Raw genomic sequence first — 27,954 nt, forward strand, 5'->3', positions numbered from 1 at the left:
GATAATAATTCCACATTTTTTAAATATCTTAACATAAACAAAGAGACAGTGGATGGAGGAAATACCTTGCTATGAAAATGTACATTTAAAAGAAAGTCCATCTTCAAGGAAACAGTTTTCAGAGTCATGAACTACCATTTATTTAATTCTTATGAGACTAAATGCTAAATGCTATACTGTTTATACTGTGACTAAGACTGTTGTAAAAGTAATGTGTAAATCAAGGTGTGAATTATTCATTGCTAATGTCCTTTACAGATCAATATAAGATCAGCCAATATTTATATGCTTTATCTTTATTTGCCTTAAGCTTATACCATGACACTCAGTTATAGAGCTGTTTATTGAACATAGACTACAAAAATATATTTATTTACTTTTCAAAGTTTATTCGTTGGTGTGGTTGTGGTTGTGTTGTGTTAGATGTGTGGTGCAACACTCTTTTGTTTAGCAGCGGGTGTGGTTTCCATAGAGCGCTAGAACATCATTAGAAATGTTTAAATATCCAATATATTTTGAGTGATGGTGGGCTATTTATACACAGGTGGGCACTAATTTAACACCTATTGCTGAGGTATTTGGTGCATCCATTCTTCAAAGACAATAATTAAATGGAATCATAGACAACACTTTGGAAGTTGACCAGTTGGTGGTTGGGACATGGTGCTACAACTTAAATGGTTCAAAATGGCTTTCTAATATCTGTCCTCTGTAGTGGATGCCATTTATGAAAGAGTTAACTATACAACTTTAAAAAATCAGGCATCAAATCATATCATGATTAGTAGAGCTCATGCTTTGTAGAACTGTAGAAACATACATCACACAAGGAGTGGACACACACATTCCACATTCTTTTGTTTATTGTGCTTTAGTATGGTGTAATAGCTCTCACAGCATCAAATCGAATGAGAGGGCGTTGAAAGAACACAATAACACAATAAACACAATATACAGTAAAGCAGATTTACCTGAATGTAGTGCGTCACTACACACCTTCTTGCCTCCCCAAAGAAACACAAGTCTTTTCTATTTCATTTAATTACTTTCCAGTATACATTACTGAATTATTAGGGTTTAATGTAGCTCTGAAACCCTAAAAGATTTACAGAGATTAGCATTCTGACTTAAAAGTGATCAGGCATAACAAACTGTAAGAGGTAGAGTCAAAAAACTTTGAGGGATGGTAGAACCCACCCCATCTACAACCTCACCAAGGCTTGCCCGGATTGGCCTGACGGGGCACTACAGCAATCAAAACTACGAAAAATCACTCATAACTCATGAAGTGTTTGTCGCAAAGTGTCAAGTACTGTATCTTTTGTTCAGATTACACAACTAAACTTCGGCAGATCACTGTGCGAGTGAAACAGGACTTGTTTATTTGAAAATGGACGCCAGAAAGAAATTAGCACAGCACTGTTTCCGTACTGATCTTTTCTGAAAATTTTTGCTCCATTTCTTCTGTCCACGTTCCTATTTTTCTTCCAGTGACCTCAACCTTGCTCTCTCATTGGCTGTAGTTTGTCGCGATACCTGACACCACAGGATGTCAAGTCGGCAGACAGGCCCAAATATTTATCATGCTGGATATTTGTCTGGCCTCAGTGAGCCGTCTTTGATGCGTCATTGAGTTGTTCACACATAAAGATTGTTGAGCGCTAATGATTGGGTGAAGACGAACAAAAAGCATTTGACGGATTCGATCGCCCTCTGATCAAAATTTTTGCCTATTTTGGATTTTTCGAAAAACCTACTTTTGTGAACAAGTCCTAGGTTTTTGCCTGATTGGAAACCAGATCAGAACAATTCTCTGGAGAGTAAATATATATATATATAAAAATAAGACTTCTCAACTCACTTTCGCAAAGGAATGCCAAAACGTTCAAAAAAGACAAAGCCAGTTTCTTACAACAGCTATAACTTTTCAGCTGTATGAGATATTTACACCTAACTCGATATGCATATGTAAGACCTCAATCTGAGTTACACAGCTAACAGCCATAAATGTTAAAAACATCATATTTCTATGGTATATTACATTGGCAAAAATGCTTTTTCTAATCCTTGATTTATGTGGTTAGGTGGCTTGCTAAATAGAATGTCATGTCTTTTTTCAAATAGGCTTAAATGCCTTAAAGCGCTTGAATCCCGGTAATCGCTGCTTGCAGCTGTATTTCAGACTTCTAGTTGCATAATCCTCTAAAACAGCTGAACCATGCACTTGTATAACAGTTCACATGTTTGCTAAATTTATGTGATACACAAGTTAAATACATTTTCCTTAACAATCCAATAAACATGTGTATAAATATCCTAATTCAATATTTGTTTATTGTTTATTCACCCTCAGTATAAAAAGCAGTGCCCATAAAATGTAAGTGCTTAATTATAGTCTTGAGTTTTAGGTTCCATATGTATAGAAATGTTAGACAAACTAGTATGTTTAATTACTGCTGACTCATGGATTTATCAGTCAGCCATTCAAGGTCAAGTCAACATGGTCTGTTTGCTTAGTGAGTGAAAGTCAGTTACAGTAGCACATGGTCTAGAAAAGTAATTGCCAAAGGAGTATTCAGTGTTCTAGTATTCAGTATTTAGTGTTCTCTAGTCTAGAGCACAGATGGAGCCCAGAACATTATAACCTCGAAATAATGTATGGTGGATATTGTCTCAGCTTTTACCGCAATGTTTGATGTCTGTAAACTCATAATGAGCATCCACACGGACTGATAATATAAAAAAAGCAGACCAGTTTGTCTACTTCAGGAGTAGTTTTGTTTACTCTACAGTGTAGAGTAAACAAAACTGCGTCTCCTACTTTATCAAGAGAAGTGGACAAACTGGTCTGTTTTTTTTAAGGCATATAAAAGAATGCTACTATACATTACTGGGAATCATTAAAATTTCTGTCAGAGCCAATTTACTTTCTGTTGTTTTTGTAGAGTTAATGCATTTTTATCATATATTCTTAGGTCCATTTATAATTCTAATATAATAATAATAATAATAATAATAATAATAATAATAATAATAATAATAATAATAATAATACAATATAATAACATATTATTATAATATAATTAATAATACATTTCCCATTTATTTATTTATAAAGACTTTTACTTTGTGGACTGAACACCCTGAAACAGACCAAGCAGTGCCAAGAGCACACTCTCACCTAACCACTCTCATCTTTTAATGGACTGAAAGTGATGTGATGTACAGCCAAGTATGGTGACCCATACTCGGAATTCTTGCTCTACATTTAACCCATCCAAAGTGCACACACCGTGAACGAACACACACACACCCCGTGAACACACACCCAGAGCAGTGGGCAGCCATTTATTCTGCGGTCTTGGTCAAGGGCACCTCAGTCGTGGTATTGCCTGCCCAAGACTCAAACCCACAACCTTAGGGTTAGGAGTCAAACTCTCTAACCATTAGTCAACGACTTCCCCTGAACACAGGGGAACCAGAACAGATGCCCTCCACTGGCACCTGAGTTTCTAACTGTTCTCCGTTACAGCAATATTTTTAGTCCGAGTTGATGATCTTAAGAGTTTTGTCCATTTAGTAGTGTCTTGCTGGGTAGCCCCGCCCATTGTGAAATCTCATTGGTCAAAACACACGCTCCTCAGTCATAACATATAAGGAAATACTCCTAAATGTCGTCAATTTCACTGTCCTCTTTTTCTTTCTTTTCATTTTAAGATCTATGTTCTGTTAACACCACTTAAAAAGAAGTACAAATATTGTCGGTCAAAAATCACTTTTCACAACAAAAAAATTGTCCTTGCCATCTTCTATTCTGTTCAGGTGCAGTCTTCTGACACAAGACATGTGATTGGATAATCCAAAGACAATATTGAAACACTGTAGGAAAGGAGGCCCATAAAATGATTTTTAGATTGTGGTTAAAAAGACACCGGGACAGAAGTATATAAAAATGTAATGGCATTGTAAAAGTGTAATGAAAGTCTAGTATGACTGGAAAGTGAGTGGAATTGTATTTGATGACCCACTTAACATCTTATATTTCTGTTTCAGCTGCTCAACTTTGTATTGTATATGATGGACAGACTGACATTATTCAGTTTTATTTATATTCCTACTAACCAAATAAATACTGTAAATTGAAATTACATTTCTGTTGAAATTATTTTTAACTCAACTGCTAAGTGACATAAAATTCATTAAACTATACTATAAAAATGCTACAGTAAAAACCTGTTAATTGGTTAATGGTAAGTTCCCTTACTATACAGGGAAAACAGCAATAGATTTAACCTTACATTTTATATAATTTTACAGCAAAATTTTGATTAATGTACAGTTTTTGGAAGTAAAAAAATAAAAAGTCATTTTATATTATACATTGGAAACCATAAATTGACCTTCCCAGAATTCCCAGGGTGACACATGTGTTATTATGGTGGTTGTCAGTAAAAAACTGAGCTTGGTCTTGACATTTCAGCAGAAAATGGTTGTAGAATTTTCTGGTTTAAAATGTTTTTTGTTTGTGTTGTTGTTTGGTAAATTTTTTTGTTAGTTTTAAACAGTAAAACTTACAGGTTGTTCTGTAAATATGTCTGAATTTCTACAGAATAATTTGGGCAAGCACAGCTGCCTTTTTTGTGGACACAAGGTTTGGTGCATATTTGATTTGTTTGGTCTTCAAGGTTTTAGTTTTAACATAAAATATTTGAAATGGTGGATAGAAAAAAAGGAGGGGGAAAAAGGAAAAAAAAAGACTTAAAAACTGCTAATAGGTTATTCTTCACTGAATTTCATATCCCATTACATCACTGGATAGCCTACAGATAACTCTACACTTATGTACAACAATTCAAATGCAAAACAACAACATTTCCACTTCAACTGCTGACATAAACTGATTGTGTGGTTTGGAAGAGCCGACCCACATCTTGACTGCAATGACAAAATTTTCCAACTTGTTTAAGAGTCCAGCTTCCCTCATCACTGATTTGGCAGTTAAGCTTTTTGTTATTGGCAGAGCATAGCGTGGTGGAATGCCATCAAATTCTTGCATTCTTGCATTAGCACACACACATTTGGCCAGTCATGATGAGTCAAATTGCAATCCATCACCACGATCACCTTAACTGAAAAACAAGTCCGGCTAAACTGATGAATTCTAAATGTGGAAAGTCTTATAGAAAGCCCCTCCCCTGTAATCATAATGTCATTAATATCCATGAGTGAAGTGTCATTATTTAGTGACATCACAGCCAGCATGCTGCTAAAAATCCTGTCGGCATGAGACAAATACTTTAATCAACAGTCAGATAGTTATGTCTCTGGGAACATTAGCTGAACAAAAAGAGTGGGTCATGAGGTCTGAGGTTTAGAGGCCAATGACAGGGAAATATAATCATAATGGAGAAGTAACCAGTTCCTCTTCTCATCGACAGTAAAATGTGAATCATTGGATAATGTAATGAGCCCTACAGCCAAAAACAGTGGACAGCAACTCCAGCTCCAAAAAAAGGAAGAAGGTAAACATCGGGGGGAAAAAACATCATTCAGTGTGCTTTTGGCGAATCCATCAAATATTATAAAACTTAACACTGGTAAATAGCTATTGCTTCTTTTTAGCTGCAAAATTGTGTCTTAATATAATGTCTGATATTTAGCATTTCTCAAGAGCAACCAAAAACTGGGACGTCATTGAAATTCATAAGCACTGCCACCCTCTGGTGGAAAAAGTACATATTAAAACCAATAATAACTGATATGTAAAGGTGGCCGGTTTTATCCAATGAACAACTATACTAAAATGTGATCGAAGTGGACGAATAACACTCTCATCCACCCTAAATAACCATGACTGCAGTGCCCTTGAGCAAGGCACCACTCTGAACCCCATATTGCTTTCCGGGTGCCTCACCAAGAGTGGCCACCCACTGCTCCAGGTGTGTGCACTGACTTAGATGGGATAAATGCATTCTGGTATGGGTTACCATTTACTGTAAGTGGCCTATACTTCACATCACATATCAAATGCATACTTTTATATTGCATTTTAGACCGAACACTCAACATCGTCTAATATAAAAATCAGATTTAAAAAGACATGAAAAGCCTTAAAATGGGAAAACAGGGCATGTTTATTTTCATTATTGCAAGCTTTCATAAAAATGATGATACTCCGTATGAAAAAACTTTTTCCATCCATACAATCATTTATAAAATGTGTCTTCACTGAGACATGATTGTAATAGTGCTTTTAAAAAACAATCTCCATAATCAATACAGTTACATCTTTTGTAGTTTTACAAAAAAACCTAACTTTTTGGTCCAGTTTAAATGTAGGAAGTCTTAAACTGTTAGTAACAACATCAAGAGAAAACATTTAGTCCAGTAAAACAATACATTTGAATATGCTGATTTATATTTAGTGAAAGGATGTGAAGGCAAACTATCAAACAACATTAACTAAAACTTAAACCGGTGGCATTTTTCACAGTTGACTCTGGAGAATTCGACTTAAGTGTTCAGAAAAGGATGAGTTCAGGGAAAACATGAAGCTAACTTGAGGGAAATAGTTTCTTACACGTATATGGAAGCACCATCTTATTCATGGTTGTGTAACCTTTACCACTGGATTCCACAAACAACTTATAGTAACTGAAAATTGAGAGTTGTGCAATTCACCCACAAACACCAAATGGGGACATTAGAGTCGGTCTACAATTTAAAGTAAAAACAATCAGATTCAATACAAAAAGTGTTGTTTTTCATCCTGGAAAAGGCTAATTTGACATAGAATTTGATCGTAAATTATTGTCAACATTTCCCTGCTAAAATGCAAGCAACATTTTTATCTAGTAATCTGTGACATGTTGGGTCGTGTCTTCAGATGAATCTTGACTGAGTAGAAACACGTTATAAAGAAAGATTCCATGTCACATAACACTTCTCAGGTTTATACTGCTCTGTTTGTAGTCACACGTCCAGTTAATGTAAACATATGCATCAGCTTTCCAATGTGACAGGAAAAAGCAGATAAATCACATTTAAAGGTAAAAAATTGCAGTCATAATCAAAACAACAGAAAAATCGCTGAAATTATGCACTTTTTCTTCTTCTGTCAATGTGGTTATTCAAATTTGTCTGCATAATCTTAGCTAAAACGTCTCATCTCATCTCACAAAACCTGGAATACTGAAATAATAAAAAAAGAAAGGGATGCTAACACAGACATTGTGTTATTGATAATTCAAATAAATGAAAGAGCTTTTGGTTGATGTCAGGTTCACTGCCCTCAGTTCGGTGGCAAGATACGAGCAGTAAAAAAAGGGGCACGAGAGAAAAAAACAACAACAACTAGATAAAGTGTAACCATGATAGAGACATTGCTGGTGGTGGTTCGTGTTCATGTTTTAGAAAGGTTAATGAACCACATGTAAGGCATTTGAAGTAGATGCATTCAGGTTCCCCTCTAATGGGCTGGTAACAATGCAAGTAGCTCAAGATGACCCAGTGGCCTCATCGTGGGGTCAGTTGCTATTGAGGATCTCAATGCTTCCCTGCAGAAGGGACACGCTGTTCTGTAGTGGGTCAACAGAGAAAAGAGACAGATATAGATATATTTAGCAATCTATAGTTGATGAAATATTTGATCTAGAAAAATTTGTGTTAAAGTACTGTTCAAATGTTTTGGGTCAGTAACATTTTACTTTTCTTTTTTATGTGCTGCATATATACAGTCTAGTGAAATATTGTTGCAATTGAAATGTTTAATATATTTTAAAAGCAATTTATTCCTGTGATGGCGAAGCTGAATTTTCAGCAGCCTTTACTTAAGTCCTCAGTGTCACATGCTTTTTTTTTTTTTTCAGGATTCTTTGATAAATAGAAAGTTTAAAAGGACAGCATTTCTTTATATAGAAGTATTATTTTCTATTAAAAGAGCATCTTATAGACTTCAGTCTTTTGAACAGTAGTTTATATTCAACACAGAAATTTAAATATAGACATTTCCAGGCTTAGAAATCACATCTTTAAATGTAAATACCTGAACACTGAATAAAGATGTAATGATAAACATAGCACTTTTGCCTCCTCACCTTGGCATGTTTTATTTCCAGTTCGGTCATCTCAATCAAGTTCTTACGAAAGGCTACTACACGCCTTGCCTTGAAGCTGGTGAGCTCTTAAAACACAAGACATCAATGTTAGGAAGTAAGGAATGGCTCAGCCAAATTAAATCACAGATAATTTAAGCACTTTGATGATACTTTTTAGAACAGTAAAAAAGAAAAGAAAAAAGGGGTAATTAACCATCTTTCCAGGCACTAAGGCTGCACAATTAATTGAATTTCTAATCACGATTACAATTATGGATGCCACAATTACGTAATCGTTTTAAGCAGCAATTAATCATTCAAAGATCACTTATGTTATTTTGCATGCTTAAGATGCATTTCTTTTTCTTTCTACATGTCATCTTAAGGGTTTTTTCAATTTTTTTCATTTTAGTTTTAGTATAACATGATAATACCATTCACATTCTTACTTTTGACTATCTGATGTATAGTTGACATTTGAGGCTTAATACTACAGAAAAGCACTAAAAGCGTGTTTTCAGCTTGTTTTTTTTTCATATGAAAATATAGCATGCAGTTGCATCAAACAATGGTATAGACATCATTCAATGTAAATTGTGATAATCATAATTAATAACCGCAATTACAAGTTCAAGGGAATAATCGACAATTATGATTTTTGTCATAATCGTGCAGCCCTACCAGGCACAATGGTTATAGTTCAGAGGAAGCTCCAGGATTTAATCCTACAATCTTTTGGCTACCAGCCCAGATCTATAAGCACCATATTAACTCTTCATATACTATAAACTCAGACCAGAGTAATTCATCAAGGTTATTAAACAGTTAAATAAAATGCAGTTTTGATAGTACAACACCTTTCTTGCCAGACTCGGAGAGCTTGTCAAACTTCTGCAGACACTGCTTCTGGTTCTCCTCAGCCTGTGCGATGTCCTTACCCTTCAGACGAGCCTTGTCAAGAGCTTTGTTGGAATTCTCATAATCGGCAAGTGCCCGTGCACGTCTATACAACAGGTCCTGAAGGAAGGAGTGGAATGCGTTATTGCTCAACCTACAATCAGGATGAATCAACTTTTGTGTGTTGTTAGTGAACAAAGACCCAGGGTGTTCGGCCATATGCAGGTACTTTTTACATAGTGGCAGGCAAGCTACAGTATACAATATTTTAGTTATAAAATAAATTCTGTTACTGTTCGTACCAATAATGTGCACTTGAAGATACAGCACTGATTTACTGGTTAAAAAAAAAATCCCTAGGCAGTGTAACACTAATGTGTACAATTTTTTTTTTTTTTTTCGCTCTACAATGGCCTTATTCTCAAAATCGCTATAAAACACACAGACTAATACAGTTGGTTGAATTATACAATTCAACATATGTAACCAATGAAACCAACTAAAATAGCCCAAACAGGGAAGGTGTTACCTTAGCAGCCTGGATGTCCCTTGTGTAGTATCTCAACAACTCTGTCAGCTTGAGTTCTTGATCCGATGCCACCCTGTCCTCCACTTTCTGCAAAACACACATACTTGTGATCTTATAAATGGAAGTAAAAATTAAGTTGGTAAGATAGCTCCTTACAGATACTCACCCTAAGCTTTTCAAACACTTCAGCACATTTTTCCAAGTGCCTTAAAGAAGAAACAAAAAATGTTATCAATAAGACTAAACACTTACTTTGTAGAATAATTGGTTTTAAATTTTGAGGACTTATGATTAAATGTGTTTTTCTCTATTTCTTATTTAAAAGAAAGTGGAGTGAGGCCATTGAAAAAGTTATAAAAAAATACTAAAAGATTATTAAGCCATAGAATTTAAATTAGCAAATGCTTAAGAGTTTAGGATCCCAATAATTATTTTTACCCTAACTGATGCAGTGTGTAGCTTTTTATTTCTCAAACAACCACATTGGAAGACATACCCCTGTATATCTTCCAGGATGATAATGTTAAGATTCAGTCTCAAATTGTGAAAGATTGGCCTGGAGTCTTTGTTGGAGTAGACTTTGTACTGCCTGTCCAAAAATAATTTGCACACTAATATTTCATTGGACAACCTTAGAAAATTCACTTAGATTTGATAACATTGTGCTTTCATTGTGGCATTGTTTCGACAGCATTATGCAACATCACAACATTATTTCCTTCAAGAGATGCATTAATTTTATGTAGAGTCAAACCGCTCTGTAAAGTCATCTCCAGCACATCCCTAATACTTTCAACAGGTATAAGCTCAGGACTCTGTGGTGGTCAATTCATACATGGAAATTATTTGTCACGATCACTGAACCCCTATTTTTACAATTTGAGCCAGATTAATCTTGACATTATCATCATAGAATATGTATATGGGTATGTTTTCAACATGGTTATTTGAGAAATATATCAATCCCTCCAATAATGATCCAATCCAATTGGATACTACTTGCTTATTTAAATCCAAATGGCTTTTCTTTTTTGTCCAGGCAGTGTATATAACAGTAGTAACCATTAACAAATACTAACTCCACTAATATCAATTAAGTACACTCTTTAATGAATCAAACGTTTGTTACTGTTCTTTGTTAAACTGTTTTTACTACCAAAAATATGAAACAGAATGTATTTCTCACTTTTTAAAGGCAGTATTGTTGTCTGCAGCAGTGTTGTTCAGAGCCCCAGAAATGTGGTTATAATCATCAGCAACATCTTAGGAAAGAAACACAATCTTTTTGTGAATATGAATATCCCTTAGTATTAACAAACAGCCAAAATACGTTCAACCAGTTGATTCATTAAAATGAAATGGTCTCACTTTTGTGAGAACGCGTCATTTTCTCAGCCTTAGCGGTGGCATCTTTGATTTTACTGGAATAATCCAACAGAAAATTCTTCTCCTGTTCAAAAAACTCATCAACCTCCTGCAAAAATAAAGTTAAACAACGGTCATATCAGAGCACTGCAGTCTTGTGTTGATATGAATAAAAACACCCCCAAGGAGAGTTGACTGATAAACTGACCTTGACCCCTGATATGAGGACCTCATCGGCAGTCTTTACCATGTTCTTAAAGAACCCACCAAACATTTCCTTGGCATTTTTCCTCCTCACGGTGAGCTAAACAACAAATGAGAAGAGGAATACAGAGTCAAGTACAATATGAACCATTTAGAAGGCAGAACAATAGTGCACACTCTTTATCCCCACTGGCTGAGATCCAAGGAGGTCACTTGTCTTTCCTATCAGTATAACTGACACTTATCAGAGCAATGAAAAAACTACAGGTTACAGCTGAGTTTCAAAAGACGTTTTCTATATATATATATATTTGTCTGAATCAGCAAAAAACAGCTGTCCAGTCAGAGACAATTTTTGCGCTGAACTAAGCAGGATGTGGCCCTCAGAGTAATATCCTGTCATCCCCTCCCCCTTTATCTTTTTCACTCATCCTCCACTCTCTCTCCATTTGTGTATTAACTGCCAGCAATGCAGCTTCACAGGAAATAAGCAATGCCAACAGTCCCTCTCAGTGTCTCTCTCAGTTTCCTCGTCTGTACAAAACGGAAGACTCACATCCTGGTCGTATTCCAGGAATATCTGGAAGTTTCGGTCCTTTCTGAACATGGGGTGGGAGGAGAGTCGCTGAAGAAAAACTTCATGAACCTGCACAGTCTTCTTAAAAACGGCAAGATATTCCCTGTAAGGAGACAATGTTATGAATAAATATTATTAAATGCAATTAATGCCACAACCGATATTCCAAAAAAAAAAAAAGAAAAGAAATTATGCATATATATTATATATATAAAATTTGGAATTAAACTCACGCCTCAAGTTCCTGCTTCATTTTGGCATATTCCTCCTTTGTCATGCTCGATTCCCCCTCTCCCAATTTATGCATCTTCTCCCGAGGACCCTCAAAGTCAGGTTTTGGTGGGGCAGGAGGGATCTAAGAAATATTGTAAATGCAAGTCAATTCCATTCAATTTAAGACTTTTTGGCTATTCCAGCAGTCTACAATGCAGACTGACTGCAAGTAGAGAAACTTTGTGGTTTTCACGTTGGCCGGCAGAATGCCTGTTGCTGATGATGAGCTTTCACAAATCTAGACAATATGAATATGGGTTTTGACTTACAATGAGGCCAGCATATTCCTCAGTCTCCACAATTGTGTCATGAAGCCAGATGAAATCTTCATGCTGTCGTGGCACAGAAAAGTCCGGATTCTGAAAGGAACTAAGTGTGGTCTGAGAGGAAGTGAAGAGCAAATCGACACTGTGAGTCAAAGACGTACTGTCCTCCACTACTACAGATCATGGCACGTTACACTATGAAATGCGTGAATGTGTGCAAGCTACTGACTTATTTGAAGGACTAAATTTAATCTGTTGGCTCACCTTGGTGTGGACGGTAAATTTTACTTCACGTTCACATAGGGCATCAGGGATATCAATGACGAGAGAGGCATCATTGTTCAAGTCGACTGATACAGAGCGCACCTACATAAAAACATGATTTGTTAAAAACTGAATCATCTTGCAAAAAATCTAAATCAAGAACAGACATTCAAACAAGTACTGAGAACTATAGTTATGTCATATAGAGTCTGTCTCTTGAACAGTTTTGGGGAGATTTTTTTAATATTATTTCACTGTCTGTCTATGCTTATGAACACAGGTTCTTGAGCTTAATTAAAAAAAAAAAACATGTTAGTAAAGAAAATGTATTTAGTCATCTATCCCACTGTAACTGTAGTTTGGAAAAAACTATAGATTTACACATATCATGTCTACAGAAAAGAGACTACAGCAAAAACAATACAAATACAAAAACGATAAAACTTCATTACTACAGTATAATTGCACTGACAACTAAACCAATATAATTATTGTTATATAGACAGACAGACAGATAGATAGAAAGAAATACGACAGATAGACAGATCTGTCACGAAATTTTAAATCCATTTTGTAGTTATTGTTGAGGAACAGCTAGTAAAGAGTTAATGCTATCAGTGAGAGTGACGAGTGTACGATCACTCACTAAAGATAAGTGCAAAGCACAGCTGGGCGGTTAGTGAGCAAGCGAGCAAGCGAGCAAGACGACTACTCAAAACATAAATGAATAAGCTTTATCTTTACAGTAAAGATATATGACAACACTTACCTTCTCCTTATCACTGTCTTCTGAGATAGATGTCATGTTCCGGAAATCTTTCGCTTTATTTTATCGTGTCTGGGTTGTATATTAAACTATACTTTTAACTTTGTAACTGCAGCTAGCTGCTCTTCCCTCTCCACTTTCGCCTGTCACTGTGGACATCCGGTTCATATATTGTTCTGGCAGCACGTCAAAATAAAAGTCTTTAAAAAACATTAATTCGTTGGATTTTGTACTTAACCTGTACTTAACGATAACAATAGATAACCTATTGTTAATAACGTTTGACATGCTGTTGTGTATCGCTGCTTAAAATTTTGACCACCAGATGGTAGTAATTTCTTGAATAACTATATACATACATATAACATAAGCGTTGGCTATCAACAAAAATCAAGACTATTTTCAAAGCCTAAACCAAAAAGTTGTATTGTGGGAAATTGTGTTTTATGAGAGCGTGTGAAAGGTAATTTCAAGGCAGTTTGAACTACAATCCCCATAATTCCCCAGTAGATCCAGTTCAAATTGCGCTCCATTTGAAACCGGAATGCAACAACCTCATGATCGCTTGCCCACTTTAAAACTTTTTGGTTTCCTTATTTTAGTTAATCTGACCGTTTTCCAAAACATGCGCAGATAGCTGCAACAATCGCCACAGAAACAGGATAAGCGCATCACGTATGGCGATTACAATGCAAGTATTGAAGCTGTTGATACAATGCAAGTGTGTGAGATCAATGGGCTTCCCCTCTGGTCAGTTCTCGCGCGTTGATAACTTTTCAACCGGCTGTCAATGGAGAGCACGCAAGAAGGTCAGTCAGTACAGCACAGTGGACACTGACCGGTACTCGTCTCTAGTGCGAGAGGTACTGTCATCAAAAACCAGCTCCCAGACTCCTGAAAGCATCGAGGATGAGGACTGTCAGCTCTACGGACCTGTAATAAGATCCAGACCGCCTTCACAACAGCCCAAATTACCTAAAAACCTGCATCCACTGTTAAATGAGGCCAAAGGTCAGTCGGAGTATGTGCCGGGACCTTTGGCTCGTATAACATTACAGAGGGACTCTAATAATGCATCTATACCCAGCGTGACCCGGATCCTCCAGAAGACCATGCCACCCGACCAAGCATTTTACCTAGAAAGGTGGAAGAGAAGAATGATCGCTGAACTCGGAGAGGAAGGGTTTCGAGAATACAGCTTAAGTAAGAATAACCATTTTCTTTCATTATTGCTTTTTAAACGAATTATTACACCTCCTAATTCATCTGTGTTGTTTTAGACCTTTTCAGACTAGGAAAGCTGTTCCATGCTGCCATAGAGGACACTTTCACCCAGGAAATCCCTTTTAAGGAGGAACATGAGTGTCCAGCAGAGGTGTCAGGGTATATAGAGAGTGTATCTAATGTGTTGAATGATATAACAGGAGTAAGAGCTATTGAGAGTGCTGTGAATCATTCTGCATTACACTACCTTGGCATTGTAGATTGTGTTGCCCAATACAGGTGAGGTTCATTTTGTTAAATAAAAGTTATATGTATGAGAATTTATAATCATCATATTCATACATAAAATATGCTGGTCTTATTGAATTTAAAATCTTACCTGCTTTCATACAGAGGTTCATTGTGTGTCATTGACTGGAAGACCTCAGAGAAGCCTAAGCCCTCCCTTCGCCATACTTATGACAATCCATTACAAGTAGCTGCATACATTGGAGCTTTGAACAGTGACCACAACTACAACTACCAGGTAAATAGCATTATGACATCTTTTACACCTGATATTAAGATCTGAAGTATACATAAGCTACTGTACAAATGTTTAGGGTCCGCAAGATGAAATTAATACTTTTATTCCGCAATTATGCATTAAATTTATTAAATGTGACAGTAAATTCATGCTATGATACAAAATATTTAGTTTTCAAATAAACACTGTCCTTTCGAACATTATGCTCATGAAAGAATCTGGAAATAAATCTATCACTGTTTCCACAGAAATATGAAGCAGCACAACTGTTTTTAAAATTGTTAATAAGAATACATTTTCTTGAATATCAAATCAGCATATCAGATTAATTTCTGAAGGATCACGTGACACTGAAGACTGAAGTAATGGCTGCTGAAAATTCAGCTTTGCTATTACAAGAATACATTTTAAAATCGTACTGACCCAGACTTTTGAATGGTAATATGTGTTGTCATGGAATGGCTCTCCTCAAAACCTGTTCATTATTGGTCACATGTTAATATCAGATGGATACATTTTTGTCTGACCATTTGTGAACAGATCAACTGTGATAAACCTGGCATTGTATATAATGAATATTGTTGGCTCCTAGACAAATAGTTTGTTCCTCTTTTGCAAGTTGATTTGTTTCTTTTGTTGCTTGAAGTCTTCCATCTAATATGATTTATTTACAGGTAGAAAACGGTTTAATTGTGGTGGCCTACAAAGATGGATCACCCGCACATACTCACTTCCTGAACTCAGAGCAGATTATGCCATTCTGGGAGAAATGGCTACTTCGACTAGAAGAATATGCAGAGAAATAAAACACCTTTAACTAGTTTAACAATTCTAGCTGATTCTACACAATGTGTAATTCAACTGTACGTTTCACATTTGATGAAAATAATAAATGGTTGTGTTTTACACATTTTATTCATGGCATTAGTTATTCATAATATTCACTCTGATGGGACCCAGTTACAAATCATTACAAATCATTGACAAACCAGGCTGCCCTATAATTTGGTTCTCCTGTGAAGCCCAGGCTTGTGAAGAGGCTGTAGGATAAATGATTCTCTTCCTCTGTAAAACAGTACACTGGATAACCCTGAGAGTGGAGTTATCCTCTAAATAATGCTACATTTATTTCTACATAAAATACTACAAATATATATGTATCCTCTGATTGCTTATACGATTATTTTCAGATATAATTTAATATTTTATTTGCATTATCAAGACCACTTTATTGTGGTTTTTTTCTAGACTGTACCTCAAATTTGTCCCCATAGCAAATCGTACACAATGAATACAAAATTGGTCTAAAATATTTTTATTGATGAAAAATTAGCCTCATTAAACAAACTATTATTTTTAAGATCTTATGGGGCCTGAAATGGAGGAATTTGGGTCAATAATGTTATTTAAACTTTTTTTTTTTTTTTGCGGAATGTGTTTTTGGGCTGACACCTTTGCTAGGACTGTAATGGATAAATAGCATATATTGCTAAGAAAATATCTAATTGTAATTGAAAATATATAATTGCTATTTGTACTAAGTGTAAATAGCCACTAAAGACTTAACTGTCAAAAAACGATATCTACCTCAGAGACCTGCTGGCACATTCAGATGATATTGATTGGAAGATGTTTATTTGCTTGGGTACTTACAGTACATTTCCCTTTTGTTATTTTTAATCACTTTTCAGCTACATTAAAGTGATTATTTTGTTTTGAATGTGGATATTTTTCTCACAAAAATGCATTCATTTGCCACAGGAGGACTTTGTTCACCCCCGAAAGCCATGTGAGACACTTTTTTTTTTTAAGGGTGGGCGCTTTTTATTTAACCCATTTAAGCCCACATGGCAACTATTGTTGACAAAGTTTATAGCTGTCATTTTCCTTTAGTTAGTATTTTTCTAGATGTTATCCATGTTTTATTTCTCAATGACATGCAAAGTTCTTTCGCCACAAAGAACCTGTTGTGAAATATGTTGATGTTAAAGGTTCTTTATGGAACCATTTAAACAAAAATGTTCTTCTATAGCATTGTGAAGCACCTTTATTTTTAAGAGTGTATCTTGGGGTATACTGTGTCAATAGGTTAATAAATCAAGGTTATTTGTCTTGTTTCCACTTTTTGCTTTCATAATATACCTCCTAAAACATAACTTATCTCTTTATGGGTTGTGATACACAATATCCTGTTGAGTCAACTGGCTGCACTTTGTCCTGCACTATGCACAAATGGATTTGTTGTGTTTTTATATTCAAGAGATTATAAGATAGATGCAAATATTTGGGGAATTTCAATTTTGACATTGAAGAGATGCATACAACATATTTGCCCACCGGCAACTTTAAGAAAAAAAAAAACATGCAAATAAGTTCAAGCATCCATGTTTAGTCTCAGTACCTGCCCTTATAGAACCAAATTAATGTGCTCAGCATCGTATTTTCTCACTTCATACTTCTCATAGTCTGTCTCCCAGATCTGCTTTTCATTTCAGAAAATGATCCATATATTACAGTAAAGTAGTTACTGCATCTGATCCAAAAAATGTTCAATCTTAAGTTGAGACTGGATTGGTGTTGCAATATTTAAACATAATTTAGCTTTTAGATAACACATCTTGACTCGACTTGAGTGTTTTCGATCATATAAATTCATAAGAACAATTAGATAATTAGAAAATAACAAGATTTGTCAATTAAAAAATAAATATAAGATAATTTGTGGTAGTATACCACTGCCTACATGGCCCAGCGGTTGAGAATCACTTCTGTAATCCAACCTGCCACATTTCCTAATTAGGGTAAAGAAAAACATTAGACTTTTTATTCAGAAGCCAAAAGCAAAAAGGCAAAAATAGGAGAAGAACCTGCACCAGCACCACTGACAAATAAAGAGGAGATGGCCACAATACAATATTCAAATCAATATTCAAATCATATATCTTGCACTACCCTTCCATTACATAGTTCTCAGCTTCATTTTCAGAATGTGCGATTGTAGGAATATATGTTTAAATCCTAATGGAAATTCTAATTATAAGGTTACTTAGAGGTCGCAACAAGATGGCATTAAAAAATGGCACCATTAGAATAAATATGCATGTGGATTTGGCAAAATAAATAAATCAAAGAGTTAGTGATGTTTGGGTTTGTCTTTTACTTGAACCGAAATCCCAGAGTTTTCCTTTTCTGGGAAACAAACTCACAACAAAACCCACTTTCTGAAATACACCCCCGATCTTACCCAGGATCTTAAACAGGATGGCTTTATAGGGTTTTGTCAACTCAAAGTCAAAACTTAGTCTGCAACTCTGAGTTTGTTCTTCTCGCTTCGTGCTACAGGTCACAGTTCTGGTAGCTCTTATTAAACTGTTATTGTAACAAATTTTACTGTTGGATTATTGTTTTTCTTTATGTTTATTTATACATACAAAAAATAATACACAGGCCTAGACTAACACAGTGTTCTCTATACTAGAATTTGAAACGTCAGGTCATTATGACTTTCATAATAAATTAAACAAAATAAACACAGCACACAGACATATTGTGTTTTAATAAGTAAAGAATGAACTAATGTAGAAACATGCGTTTTATCATTTAGAAATTCCTACAAATTGTAGCTTTTTTCAGAGCAGTTGACTCTAATGAGATTACATGATTATGTTTTAATGAAGCATTCTTTTATAATTATTTGTTGACAGGTTTTCAGGAAAGATCTAATTTCTATGTTATCAAGAGTAAAGACCTAAAGTTCATTATTATTACCAACAGCAAGTAAATTGTATTGCTGCTTGAATGTTGAAAAGCCCCAAACTGCACTCGTCACAAGCTCTACTTGCAGGTGTTTTCAAGCACTTTAATGGAGTCTAACCATGGCTGGCTCCAGACCGTTATCTTGCACTGAGTGACCTTGAATGGAAAAATAAAAAAGGGTCAATCTCTTTTAACATGGAAATCAAGAAATGTAAATAGATAACCACAATATTGTAATTTAGACAGTGTGTCTCACTTGTGCAACACTGGGATCCTCATGAATGGGACACTGGGTCCCAACCACACCCTTTCTGCAGGTGGTTCTGCCCATCTTCACAGTGAATATGTATTTCAGGCCAGAGACAACCTGGAGTGATAACCAGAAACATGTTGAGACAAAGTTGGACCAACCCCGGGTTAAAAACAACAAAACTGTCTTGCAAAAAAAAAAAAAAATTCCTAAAATAAATAATTTACTTAAGTTAAAGGCAGTCACTGTCTTACAAAGTCATGCTGGAGAAAGCTTTCTCTCTTTCCGAGTTTCAATATCTGTTGAACATCTAGCAAACAACATCTGCACAATACTTTACTCTCTTACCTGATATCAAATATTTTAATCTTATGTAGAATATAAATAGCTTTCAAGTTGAGGCAAACAATTCTGTTTGTTCTCTTTGTACAACTAGGAACAATTTTATGGTTCTGAGACTTTACACAATTTTGAACAAATCTTTAAATGCTTTTACCATTTTAACAATTTTGGTCTCTTCATTATCCTTATCAGTTTCTTCAGTAATTACTCATAAGAGTAAGATTAGATACTTATTACAACACAAGGTATCTATTTAGTTGGCTACTAGTCACTATAACAATAGTGACATGACTCTAATTCCATTTATACTAACAAATTGCAATTGTCTGCCATTAAATTCTATAGCATATGGGGTTTACATTGAAAAAGATACTAGTCACTACTTGACTACAGCGTCTTGATAAATAAAAGCTTAAATGAACATAAAATAACGTACTATTAAGAAATATAGTAAAACTAAGAAACATCATAACGTTTGTTATACGTATACACCCCTTTGACTGATGACGCCCGTCTTGCTCTAAACAGGCCCGTTATGTAAATAAGAGCAGGTTTGATGACGTCACCACTGTCAGTCATCGTGACAGCACTCTAAAGAGGAACTAGGTGCGATTCAGCGACGTTCCCAGTTTAAAGGATTACAAACCGAACAAACATTTAAAACTAAGTTAGTTACTTACTTGTTGTTGTACGTCGATGACCTCGGTAACCTGACGTACATACGCATCGTTACTTTCGCTGTTGTACTGGGTCACTGCGAACTGTAACGCATCCTGAACCCCTTTATCGTTAATGTCTGCAGCTATAGGGCCTCCAGGAATCCCATCGCTCGCCACGGCTAAAGTCACGGCCAAAAACGATACAATTATCTTAAAATACATGCTTGAACGGGATTGACTGACCCTGTATTGATTCTTCCTTGTCGACAAACCAAAACTGCAACCAAATCTGAGATTACATAAACAAGCGTCACTCCCTGTAGAACTGCGTGTGGGGGCGGGGCATCGTGTCTCTACCAATCAGATTCAGGGAGAGGCAAAGGATTTGGAAAAATGCATTGTTTTGTCTTTCTTTTTTTTTTTATTACAGCACATGTAAGGCGTGCACTGAACATTCTTTTTAGTCTTCCTCTTTACTCATTGCAATTAACTGACATTGTTTTGCAGATTATTTTAGACATATGCTAAATATTTGTTGAAATATCTGAACGTAATTAGGGGTTTTTATGTGGAATAAATCAAAATTGTATTCCCAGTTTTGTTATACAGCTGTTTTTAGTTGGTTGAGATTTTTGAAGAAAAATAATACAGTTAAGTTACTGAATGTTAAAATAACTGGAATTACTTGATTTTGGTTTATACATATGGTATTTATTTATTTTATTTTTTATTTATTTAGATATCTGCTCCACCTACCTGATGTTTGTTGCGATGATTTGATGATTTTTGTTGTATACATTTTAATTTTTTTGAGAATTTGAATTACCAGTCTTTACAATTTAGACGTCTGGTTCAGCCCCTGTGTCTGAATTTTTATAATGTCTCTTTCTTTCTGTATTGAGAAATTTGTTGACTCTATTTGTATAGGCAGCTTGGATAGAACATGCAGGTCTTTATGGCTTATGGTTTTATAAATATTTCCCTGCTACTACTGTGATCTCAACAAAAGCAGGGGTAGTACACTGTGGTCTTCCTTATAAAACAAAATCCCCAAATCCTCTTTCAATTTGTGGCTGTAAAAAAATGTGAATTCCTAACACTTTTTTTTTTCTAGTTTCAGTCCTCCTATGTTGCTTTTTGAAAGAAAGCTCAGACAACACTCATTCACTGCAACTCTTACAGAATCAAGCCTTTGCAAGTTATTTTAACTCATCGAGTAAACAGGGTTTAACCTCATGCAAAGTCACAGTGATAATTACCATAAGTCAGCGGCCTGGGAATTTTTTTTAAAGCATATCATATTACCATTCCATATGGTCCTGTACAGTTTCTGTAGCTTTGTACTATGTTGTAATTCTTAATAAAAATGTATATTGTGGCACTGTTCTATGAACGATCTCTTTGGCTTTTCCTTATTTTTAAGTAACAGTTGTTCAATCTTTTGTCTCAGTTTTTTATAATCAGTATATTTAATCAATGCATTGTGTGATGTTGCCCAGTGATTGATTCTTATTTGCAAAAGTTAAGGAAAAGGGGAGGGTCCCTTCAGTTTCCTTCTTTAGATTTTCCATGATTATTTTACAACAATAGACTTGATACCTGGCAGAAGTTTACATCATTATTTAAAACCACTGTAAAAAGGGTTGAAACAAACCCATAGTAAAGTCTCAAATATGAAATAAATTTGCCTCAATTTAGTCGACTATTAAAAAGTTGCCTAAACTTGCTCCTTGATCCCCCAGGAGGCTTTTACCCTACTTCCGGAGACACACTGTCCAGAAAAGTTTAACTGCAAACTTATGATGAATGTAATAATGTATTATCATCTCAGCACTGATTTGGAAAAGACAAAACTTTTGCATTACCTCAGGATACTTTGCATTCACAAAACTTGAGTTTGGACAAACAACTCTTGTTTACTTTACAGCTTTCAGTGGTACAAACAGCTCCGTATGCTCACAGATGTTTTGCCCAAAAATCCAATCTTGTATTTTTCCACCACCGTATCCCTTTAGGGTCTCCGTAAATACTCATACTTCATCTAAATGTTTACTTTAACTCTGATCTTATATGTAATCATGTAAATACATTTAAAATAAAACAAATATAATTCTTCTCATGCCCCGAAGGGGACACATTGCTGCCTTTGAAAAACCCTGATAGCTCAAGACATCATTCAAATTGTGGAGGAAGCGGAGAGCAAAAGCCACAAATGACAGCTTTATTTAAGAAAATAACGCATTGCTCTCATTAGTGCATGCAACAATCTGAAGTTAATTCAGTTGGAAATGCAAGGCTCAACATTTAGGAAAGTTGCGATTTTTCAATGACCCAAGTTAAGTTATATAATTACAATATAATTTTGTAATTTTTTTTCCTGATGAACATAAAAACTCCTGTACTGTTCAAATCAGTAAACATTTTTCAAACTGCCTGATAAAAATAAACTTTATAGCATACATGATCAAATCATCAGTTTGCACTATTTCACCCAGATTTATTGAACCCTGTCCTCAAGATTGAATGTTCTTTTGTAAATTAATTGAAATGCAAATTAAAACAAACAGTACAAAGATACAGCACCAACTGGAAGTGTTAAAATGCAGTATTTCGGAGGAAATATATACCGTATTTTTCGGACTATAAGTCACATCAGTCCAAAAATATGTCATGAGGAAAAAAAACATAAATCGCACTGGACTTATTTAGAACCAGGAACCAAGAGAAAACATTACCGTCTACGCCCTCTCGCGGCTGGAGACGGTAATGTTTTCTATTGGTTTATTTCTCTTGGTTCATTTCTCTCGGTTCATGTCAAATTAATTTTGATAAATAAGTTGCAGGACCAGCCAAACTATGAAAAAAGTGTGACTTATAGTCCGGAAAATACAGTACTGATAGAATTAAAGAGCCTAAAACACATCATTCATTATATTGAAGTAAATTAAATCATTTACATGCATCAGTTTTCAGAAGCTGCCATCTAGCAGTTGGTTTTAATTCATGCTGACATACAAACTGGTACAAATGGTCTTGGAGTGAGTAGCAGTCAATATTATTAAACATTAGAAACATCACAGAAATATTCAGTAAAATTAATAATGTAAAATATATAGACTAGCTGATGACAATGTAAACATGGGATAAAAAAAATCTGAGGTTTTAAATTTAAATTAAGAATTTATGAATAAAAAAAATACAAATAAAACAACAGCCCATATACTATTGGTCAGTCACACAGAAGTGGTCCCTGAGAATGGAGTGTATTTTAACTTTCCCTGAAATCTGCTACTCTTTATTCCCTTATCATTTACATAAACCTTTCACTGTGACAGGGGCTTGAAACCATATATAGTCCTCCAGATCTCTTTTACTTTTTTGTAACTCCCCAGTGAGAGACAAATCACTGGCTATAGAGATGACTTGCCTTTTCACTTTTGTGGGAACTTTAAAATCCATTTTGGGCTTAAACCCAGTCACACCACAATCCCGGTGACCCAGAGCCATGACCGTGGTAGTCACGAGGCGCACAGACTTGGTCTCTGACAACAGGTCAGCCACGAACAACATGCGGAAAAGCTGTCTTAGACAGGTTGAGGTCCTTAAGCTGTTTTCCCCGGCCCCTACGGCCACCGCTTCCATGTTCACCTCATACAGCTCCGAGGGAATGATGGTAGACCCACCCAGCATGAAAAGCACACGAGGAACTCGGCTAAGAGAGAACAGTGCTTCTAGGTGGGCCAGCACTTCATCAAGCTCCTGCAACGTCCGCTGGCACCGACGCCAATCCAAACCCTCAGATGGCTTTACAGACCGTCGAATTATCGTGTCCACTGTCTGTGAGAAAGGCAGCACAATTACGTCAAACTTTATTAGATTTATACATTAAGGTATATTTAATCAAATGAGGTCTTCTGTAATACCTGAGTGGCATTATGCTGCTGTTTCTGGAAGAACACCATTTGGTCATATGTCATGGGCATCTGCTGCCGCTGGTAAAGAACACACTTCAGAAGCTCACAAACAAATCTACAGCAACCATCCTGGGTGATACGGCCGGGAAAGACAGCATTCACTCGTCCTTTTTCTCTTGCTCTCCTGAATATTTCCTCATCATCAATGTGGTTTGCAGACACTCCATTGGATTCACAATCCCTCTGACTGCAAGAAGAACTGGACAAAGCCTCCATCTGTTGGCAACCTTGAAATAAAAACAGTGGAATCAAAAATTCAGAGATTTTTTTTAAGAGGCACAGACTAAAGTAGCAAACATCAATGAGATAAATGATGACACTTTTTTTTTGTCCAGATGGAAAATTATTAATGGTTATATAAATAAGTTCTGTACAATAATATTTTTTTCGCGTGATGCTGTGGGCATACATACTATAAAGACATACTTTTTAATCTGTACTGCAAGTTTCAAAAGCTAACATCTGCCTGCTTAAAAGAAAATTCGTTTCACCATACATTACCATATACCGCTACAACCAATGTAAAGTGTTCAATTGCATTATTTTCATTACAATATACAATTAATAGACTCGAACAGCTTAAAACATGTACTTGAAAAATCATGTAAATTACTTTCATCAATTTCCAGAGGCCGACATTTAGCAGATGTTTTACTTATAATTATTTAAAGAAAGTGAATGTAAAGCAAAACCATTAAAATGCCATTTTGTCACTCGATCATGACCATAGGACCGTGACACACACACACACACACAAACGATAAGTTTATATTCTTTAGACTTCTCATTTGTGATCAACTTCTTATTACTATTACTATTGAGAAGTAGATAGGAAATCTACGTTAACCATTTGCCATTACTTACCATCATGATCGTCAGCTCTATGTTCTGTTCTCGCATGTTCGGGGCTGTTTCTATTTTCTTTGTCCACTGATGGGTTTAAGGGCTCCCCGTCTCTCTCAGTCTCACCACTGTTGTCCAGCAGGTACAAATTTTCCACCTTAGATTTACCGGAGGGTTCAGGATTATCGACCTGGCACAAAATGTTCCTCTCCTTCTCTCCGTCAGATGAAACCTTTGATTCTTCTTCGTGAGATGTACACTGATCGGTGTGGATAATTGTGTTGTAGCTGCTGTTAGAAACTTCGTTGGTTTTGCTATGTTTGATGACGGTCATGTTTGCACGCTCAAACTCTCTCTTCTTCGACCCCTCTTCCATTTTTACTGTTTGAGTTTGCCCACCGGGCACGGCATCATGGGAAACACGGGAACCGGAAATCTAATAAGAGTCCCGTGCCTGCATTTTTATTTTACGTTTTTTGAAATAATACAGATTTTTTGAGGATACAGATTTGTTTATTTTTAATAGCTAAGTAATTTTTCCAGTCTTTTTATTAGATTTGTTCTCTCTTCGAAACTTAAGCAAAGCGGCGAATGACGCCATCTGCAGGTTGACTTCTTTTCATATAGCCTAATCCTGATTCTTGGCTCATTTTTGACGAAATATTATTAGGTTATCGTTGGGTCTGTCAATTCTGTCATGACTTCAAAGACTTTAAATCGTGTTTTGTCAATTAAACTTTTTTTAAAAAAAATAAATATGTACTGATAATATGAAATAAAATATTGTTTTTTAACAAGGTGATAATGATTAGAACGTCAAAATAAGGTTTTAAAGGATGGTTAACCCCCAAATTTTAATTCTGTCATTAATTACTCACCCTCATGTCGTTCCAAACCCATTAGACCTTCGTTTATTTTCAGAACACAAATTAAGATATTTTTTTATGAAATATGAGCGTTATTTGACCCTCCTATAGACAGCAATGCAAATTTAATATTCCCAGGTCCATAAACAAAGTAAGGTAAAACAGTCCGTGACATCAGTGGCTCAACTTATCAGAACCTCAAATCTTCATTAAACAGTCTGAGTAAATACATCTAAATGGCACTTTCGGTGCAGCTTCTGTGTTTCCTCTGCAGTGGAAAGATGGAGTTTGTTGATACTGATTTTAATTGAATAGTAACAATCATATACTGTCTTATTATTGTAACTTAATTTATTGATCAAATTTAAGATACAATACAATTACAATTACAGTACAATTTACTATATTTTTTTTCTTTATTTTTGATCAAATAAATGCAGGCTTGATGACCATAAGACACTTTCATAATGCTGCATAATTATAAAAAATGGTAATATAATAAATTCCTTTAATAATACCCTTTAATAAATAATATATATAAATAAAATATATGCTATAAATACATGCTACGTGTACTGTGTTAACTGAGACTTGTTATAGCACTTGTTGTTTTTGATTGCTTCCACTGTCCTCATCTGTAAGTCGCTTTGGATAAAAGTGTCTGCTAAATGTAAATGTAATTGTAAATATTATATAACCCTTTCACATCACAATTTCGCTAGCCTACTTCAAATAATAGGCCTGAAAGTGGCACTTGGGCTTCATTATTAATTATTTCATTACATACTAAACGGTATATAGGCCTACATAAATATAATAAAAATTAATTGAATACTGATTACAATTATTGCGACTTATGCAGATGCACGGTACTGTGCAGTGATTTTGTAGTCATTTAGCATCCAGTTTCTCAGTGATGTGATCTGATTTATAAAATGAGACAATTCGCAGATCCAGATCGCTCTACCGATTTATGAATAAGAACGTAAAATGACCGCTCCACTTCACATATTCGTCTAATGAAATTTGAATTTCTTTTGCCAGATCATGATTGTTTGGTGTATTATACGTGACAAACTTGCAGTTATGAATTATTGTTTAGTTAGTTTTTTCCTTCCGGCGACACAAAGGCACTCACTGAAAGAATGACTGTGGAATATTGGTCTGCAAATATTGCACACTAAGCAGCAACGCCTCAGGCTGACAGCTACATAAAAATAAACAAGAATTTTCCGATTTTTGAGCGATTAAATATGGTTTTGTACACATTGTAATGTTAATTATAATTAAAATATTTTTTGTCTTAACTGGTAACTTTTATAATCACTGGAAATTTATTAAGATCCACTGTTCCGGTAATGATAAAAGTTACATTACAAATGAATATGGATCAAAACGCTAAAGAACAAAAGTTCCATCGCCATCGTTTACAGACGGTATTTTGATAAATGAATTTAAGATTATTATAGATTTACACATCACAAATATATAACAAAACTCTTTGTATTTTGTGTATTTTCTTTAAAAAAGCGCACATATACTTTGCTAGATAAATAGCTAGATAGATAGATTATAGGTCAAAAGTGTATTGATAAAGTTGCACATCACCGTTACCACACTCTTTCACTCGCTCCCCGCGGTTGCTACCCTACGAGGACTACAACGCTTTGACGCTCAACCTAGCGCACGTCAAGCGTATGCGCGTTTTGGCGGACTGCCCCATGAAACCATCCAATCGCAACACCGCTTCCGCGTACGAGCCGACCAATAGCCGAGCGCCATTTCCCACGCAGCCTCCACTGATAACATTAAGGTAGGTTGCATCACCGCACAGTCTCCCCACTAACTACAATCTGACAGTTTCTCAGGTGAGGCAACACGGTACAGGAGCTCTTTGACTTTCTCTCGAGTTTCAGCGCGCATTTCTCTGTGAGCCTGGGGTTGCTTAACTCAAAAACCATTTACCAGAAGCCCTCACACCACGGCACCATGAGCAAAAAGAAAAAGGAATGGAGAGCGGAGAAAGGTAAGTTTCTCTTGGACTCTGATCGTGTCTCTTTCATTTAAATACAGGATTCATAACGGTAGTGTCAGTTTGGGACTTGACATCCACCGGCTTTAACCTGGGGTCCATGCACGCACGGGGGGAGAAATTTCGTCTTACAGACGCTCTGCCTCTTGAATCAACAGCATGGACAGATGCACACCTTCAGATGCAGGTGGAGCATCCGTGAGTGATGCTGGGATCAAGGCCCTTATATGTTCACCGTTAGAAAT

At 35.7% G+C, this 27,954-nt stretch overlaps 5 protein-coding genes across 6 annotated transcripts in view; 2 read left to right on the forward strand and 3 right to left on the reverse strand.

Moving 5' to 3' along the window:
• Positions 1 to 6,110: 6,110 nt before the first annotated feature.
• On the reverse strand, positions 6,111 to 13,405 carry LOC113112608 (sorting nexin-5-like). The gene is made up of 13 exons (XM_026278327.1): positions 13,241 to 13,405; positions 12,472 to 12,573; positions 12,211 to 12,321; positions 11,902 to 12,023; positions 11,648 to 11,771; positions 11,096 to 11,191; positions 10,891 to 10,996; positions 10,709 to 10,784; positions 9,689 to 9,728; positions 9,523 to 9,609; positions 8,954 to 9,113; positions 8,097 to 8,182; positions 6,111 to 7,577 (listed from the first exon to the last, which is right to left on the reverse strand). The coding sequence occupies exons 1-13, from the start codon at positions 13,274 to 13,276 to the stop codon at positions 7,527 to 7,529; spliced, it is 1,197 nt and encodes a 398-aa protein (XP_026134112.1). The 5' UTR covers positions 13,277 to 13,405; the 3' UTR covers positions 6,111 to 7,526.
• Positions 13,406 to 13,736: 331 nt separating this feature from the next.
• On the forward strand, positions 13,737 to 15,902 carry LOC113112609 (mitochondrial genome maintenance exonuclease 1-like). The gene is made up of 4 exons (XM_026278329.1): positions 13,737 to 14,440; positions 14,518 to 14,740; positions 14,855 to 14,987; positions 15,662 to 15,902. Exons 1-4 carry the CDS (start codon positions 13,915 to 13,917, stop codon positions 15,791 to 15,793), a joined length of 1,014 nt encoding a protein of 337 aa, XP_026134114.1. The 5' UTR covers positions 13,737 to 13,914; the 3' UTR covers positions 15,794 to 15,902.
• A 2,481-nt stretch (positions 15,903 to 18,383) lies between these two features.
• LOC113112610 (cystatin-like) lies at positions 18,384 to 20,335 on the reverse strand. Its single transcript, XM_026278330.1, has 3 exons — positions 20,016 to 20,335; positions 19,000 to 19,110; positions 18,384 to 18,899 (listed from the first exon to the last, which is right to left on the reverse strand). The coding sequence occupies exons 1-3, from the start codon at positions 20,214 to 20,216 to the stop codon at positions 18,822 to 18,824; spliced, it is 390 nt and encodes a 129-aa protein (XP_026134115.1). The 5' UTR covers positions 20,217 to 20,335; the 3' UTR covers positions 18,384 to 18,821.
• Positions 20,336 to 22,769: 2,434 nt separating this feature from the next.
• On the reverse strand, positions 22,770 to 25,236 carry LOC113112611 (MAD2L1-binding protein-like). The gene is made up of 3 exons (XM_026278331.1): positions 24,833 to 25,236; positions 23,918 to 24,195; positions 22,770 to 23,831 (listed from the first exon to the last, which is right to left on the reverse strand). Exons 1-3 carry the CDS (start codon positions 25,185 to 25,187, stop codon positions 23,301 to 23,303), a joined length of 1,164 nt encoding a protein of 387 aa, XP_026134116.1. The 5' UTR covers positions 25,188 to 25,236; the 3' UTR covers positions 22,770 to 23,300.
• A 2,243-nt stretch (positions 25,237 to 27,479) lies between these two features.
• Positions 27,480 to 27,954, forward strand: part of LOC113112614 (O-acetyl-ADP-ribose deacetylase MACROD2-like) — a 289,161-nt gene continuing 288,686 nt past the window's right edge. The window contains exon 1 of one of the 2 annotated variants that reach the window (XM_026278335.1): positions 27,480 to 27,703. In XM_026278335.1, the coding sequence (XP_026134120.1) occupies positions 27,667 to 27,703 (37 nt within the window). In that variant the 5' untranslated portion in view covers positions 27,480 to 27,666. The remainder of the gene's footprint in view (positions 27,704 to 27,954) is intronic. The other variant, XM_026278334.1, reaches the window with a different exon arrangement.

Source organism: Carassius auratus, chromosome 13 (genome assembly GCF_003368295.1).
Source record: "Carassius auratus strain Wakin chromosome 13, ASM336829v1, whole genome shotgun sequence".
Classification (NCBI taxonomy): Eukaryota; Metazoa; Chordata; class Actinopteri; order Cypriniformes; family Cyprinidae; genus Carassius; species Carassius auratus.

Bases quoted from the DNA above. Each gene is read 5' to 3' on its own strand.
- LOC113112608 (XM_026278327.1), bottom strand. From the start codon at position 13,276: ATGACATCTATCTCAGAAGACAGTGATAAGGAGAAG. The intron at 9,610-9,688 runs GTGAGTATCTGT...TGTGTTTTGCAG, and splicing joins AAGTGTTTGAAAAGCTTAGG to AAAGTGGAGGACAGGGTGGC. The intron at 9,114-9,522 runs GTAACACCTTCC...TCCTTCCTTCAG, and splicing joins GGGACATCCAGGCTGCTAAG to GACCTGTTGTATAGACGTGC.
- LOC113112609 (XM_026278329.1), top strand. From the start codon at position 13,915: ATGGCGATTACAATGCAAGTATTGAAGCTGTTGATACAATGCAAGTGT. The intron at 14,441-14,517 runs GTAAGAATAACC...GTGTTGTTTTAG, and splicing joins GTTTCGAGAATACAGCTTAA to ACCTTTTCAGACTAGGAAAG. The intron at 14,741-14,854 runs GTGAGGTTCATT...GCTTTCATACAG, and splicing joins GATTGTGTTGCCCAATACAG to AGGTTCATTGTGTGTCATTG.
- LOC113112610 (XM_026278330.1), bottom strand. From the start codon at position 20,216: ATGTATTTTAAGATAATTGTATCGTTTTTGGCCGTGACTTTAGCCGTG. The intron at 19,111-20,015 runs GTAAGTAACTAA...TTATCACTCCAG, and splicing joins TCATCGACGTACAACAACAA to GTTGTCTCTGGCCTGAAATA. The intron at 18,900-18,999 runs GTGAGACACACT...TTTCCATTCAAG, and splicing joins AGGATCCCAGTGTTGCACAA to GTCACTCAGTGCAAGATAAC.
- LOC113112611 (XM_026278331.1), bottom strand. From the start codon at position 25,187: ATGGAAGAGGGGTCGAAGAAGAGAGAGTTTGAGCGTGCAAACATGACC. The intron at 24,196-24,832 runs GTAAGTAATGGC...TTTTATTTCAAG, and splicing joins TAGAGCTGACGATCATGATG to GTTGCCAACAGATGGAGGCT. The intron at 23,832-23,917 runs GTATTACAGAAG...CCTTTCTCACAG, and splicing joins AGCAGCATAATGCCACTCAG to ACAGTGGACACGATAATTCG.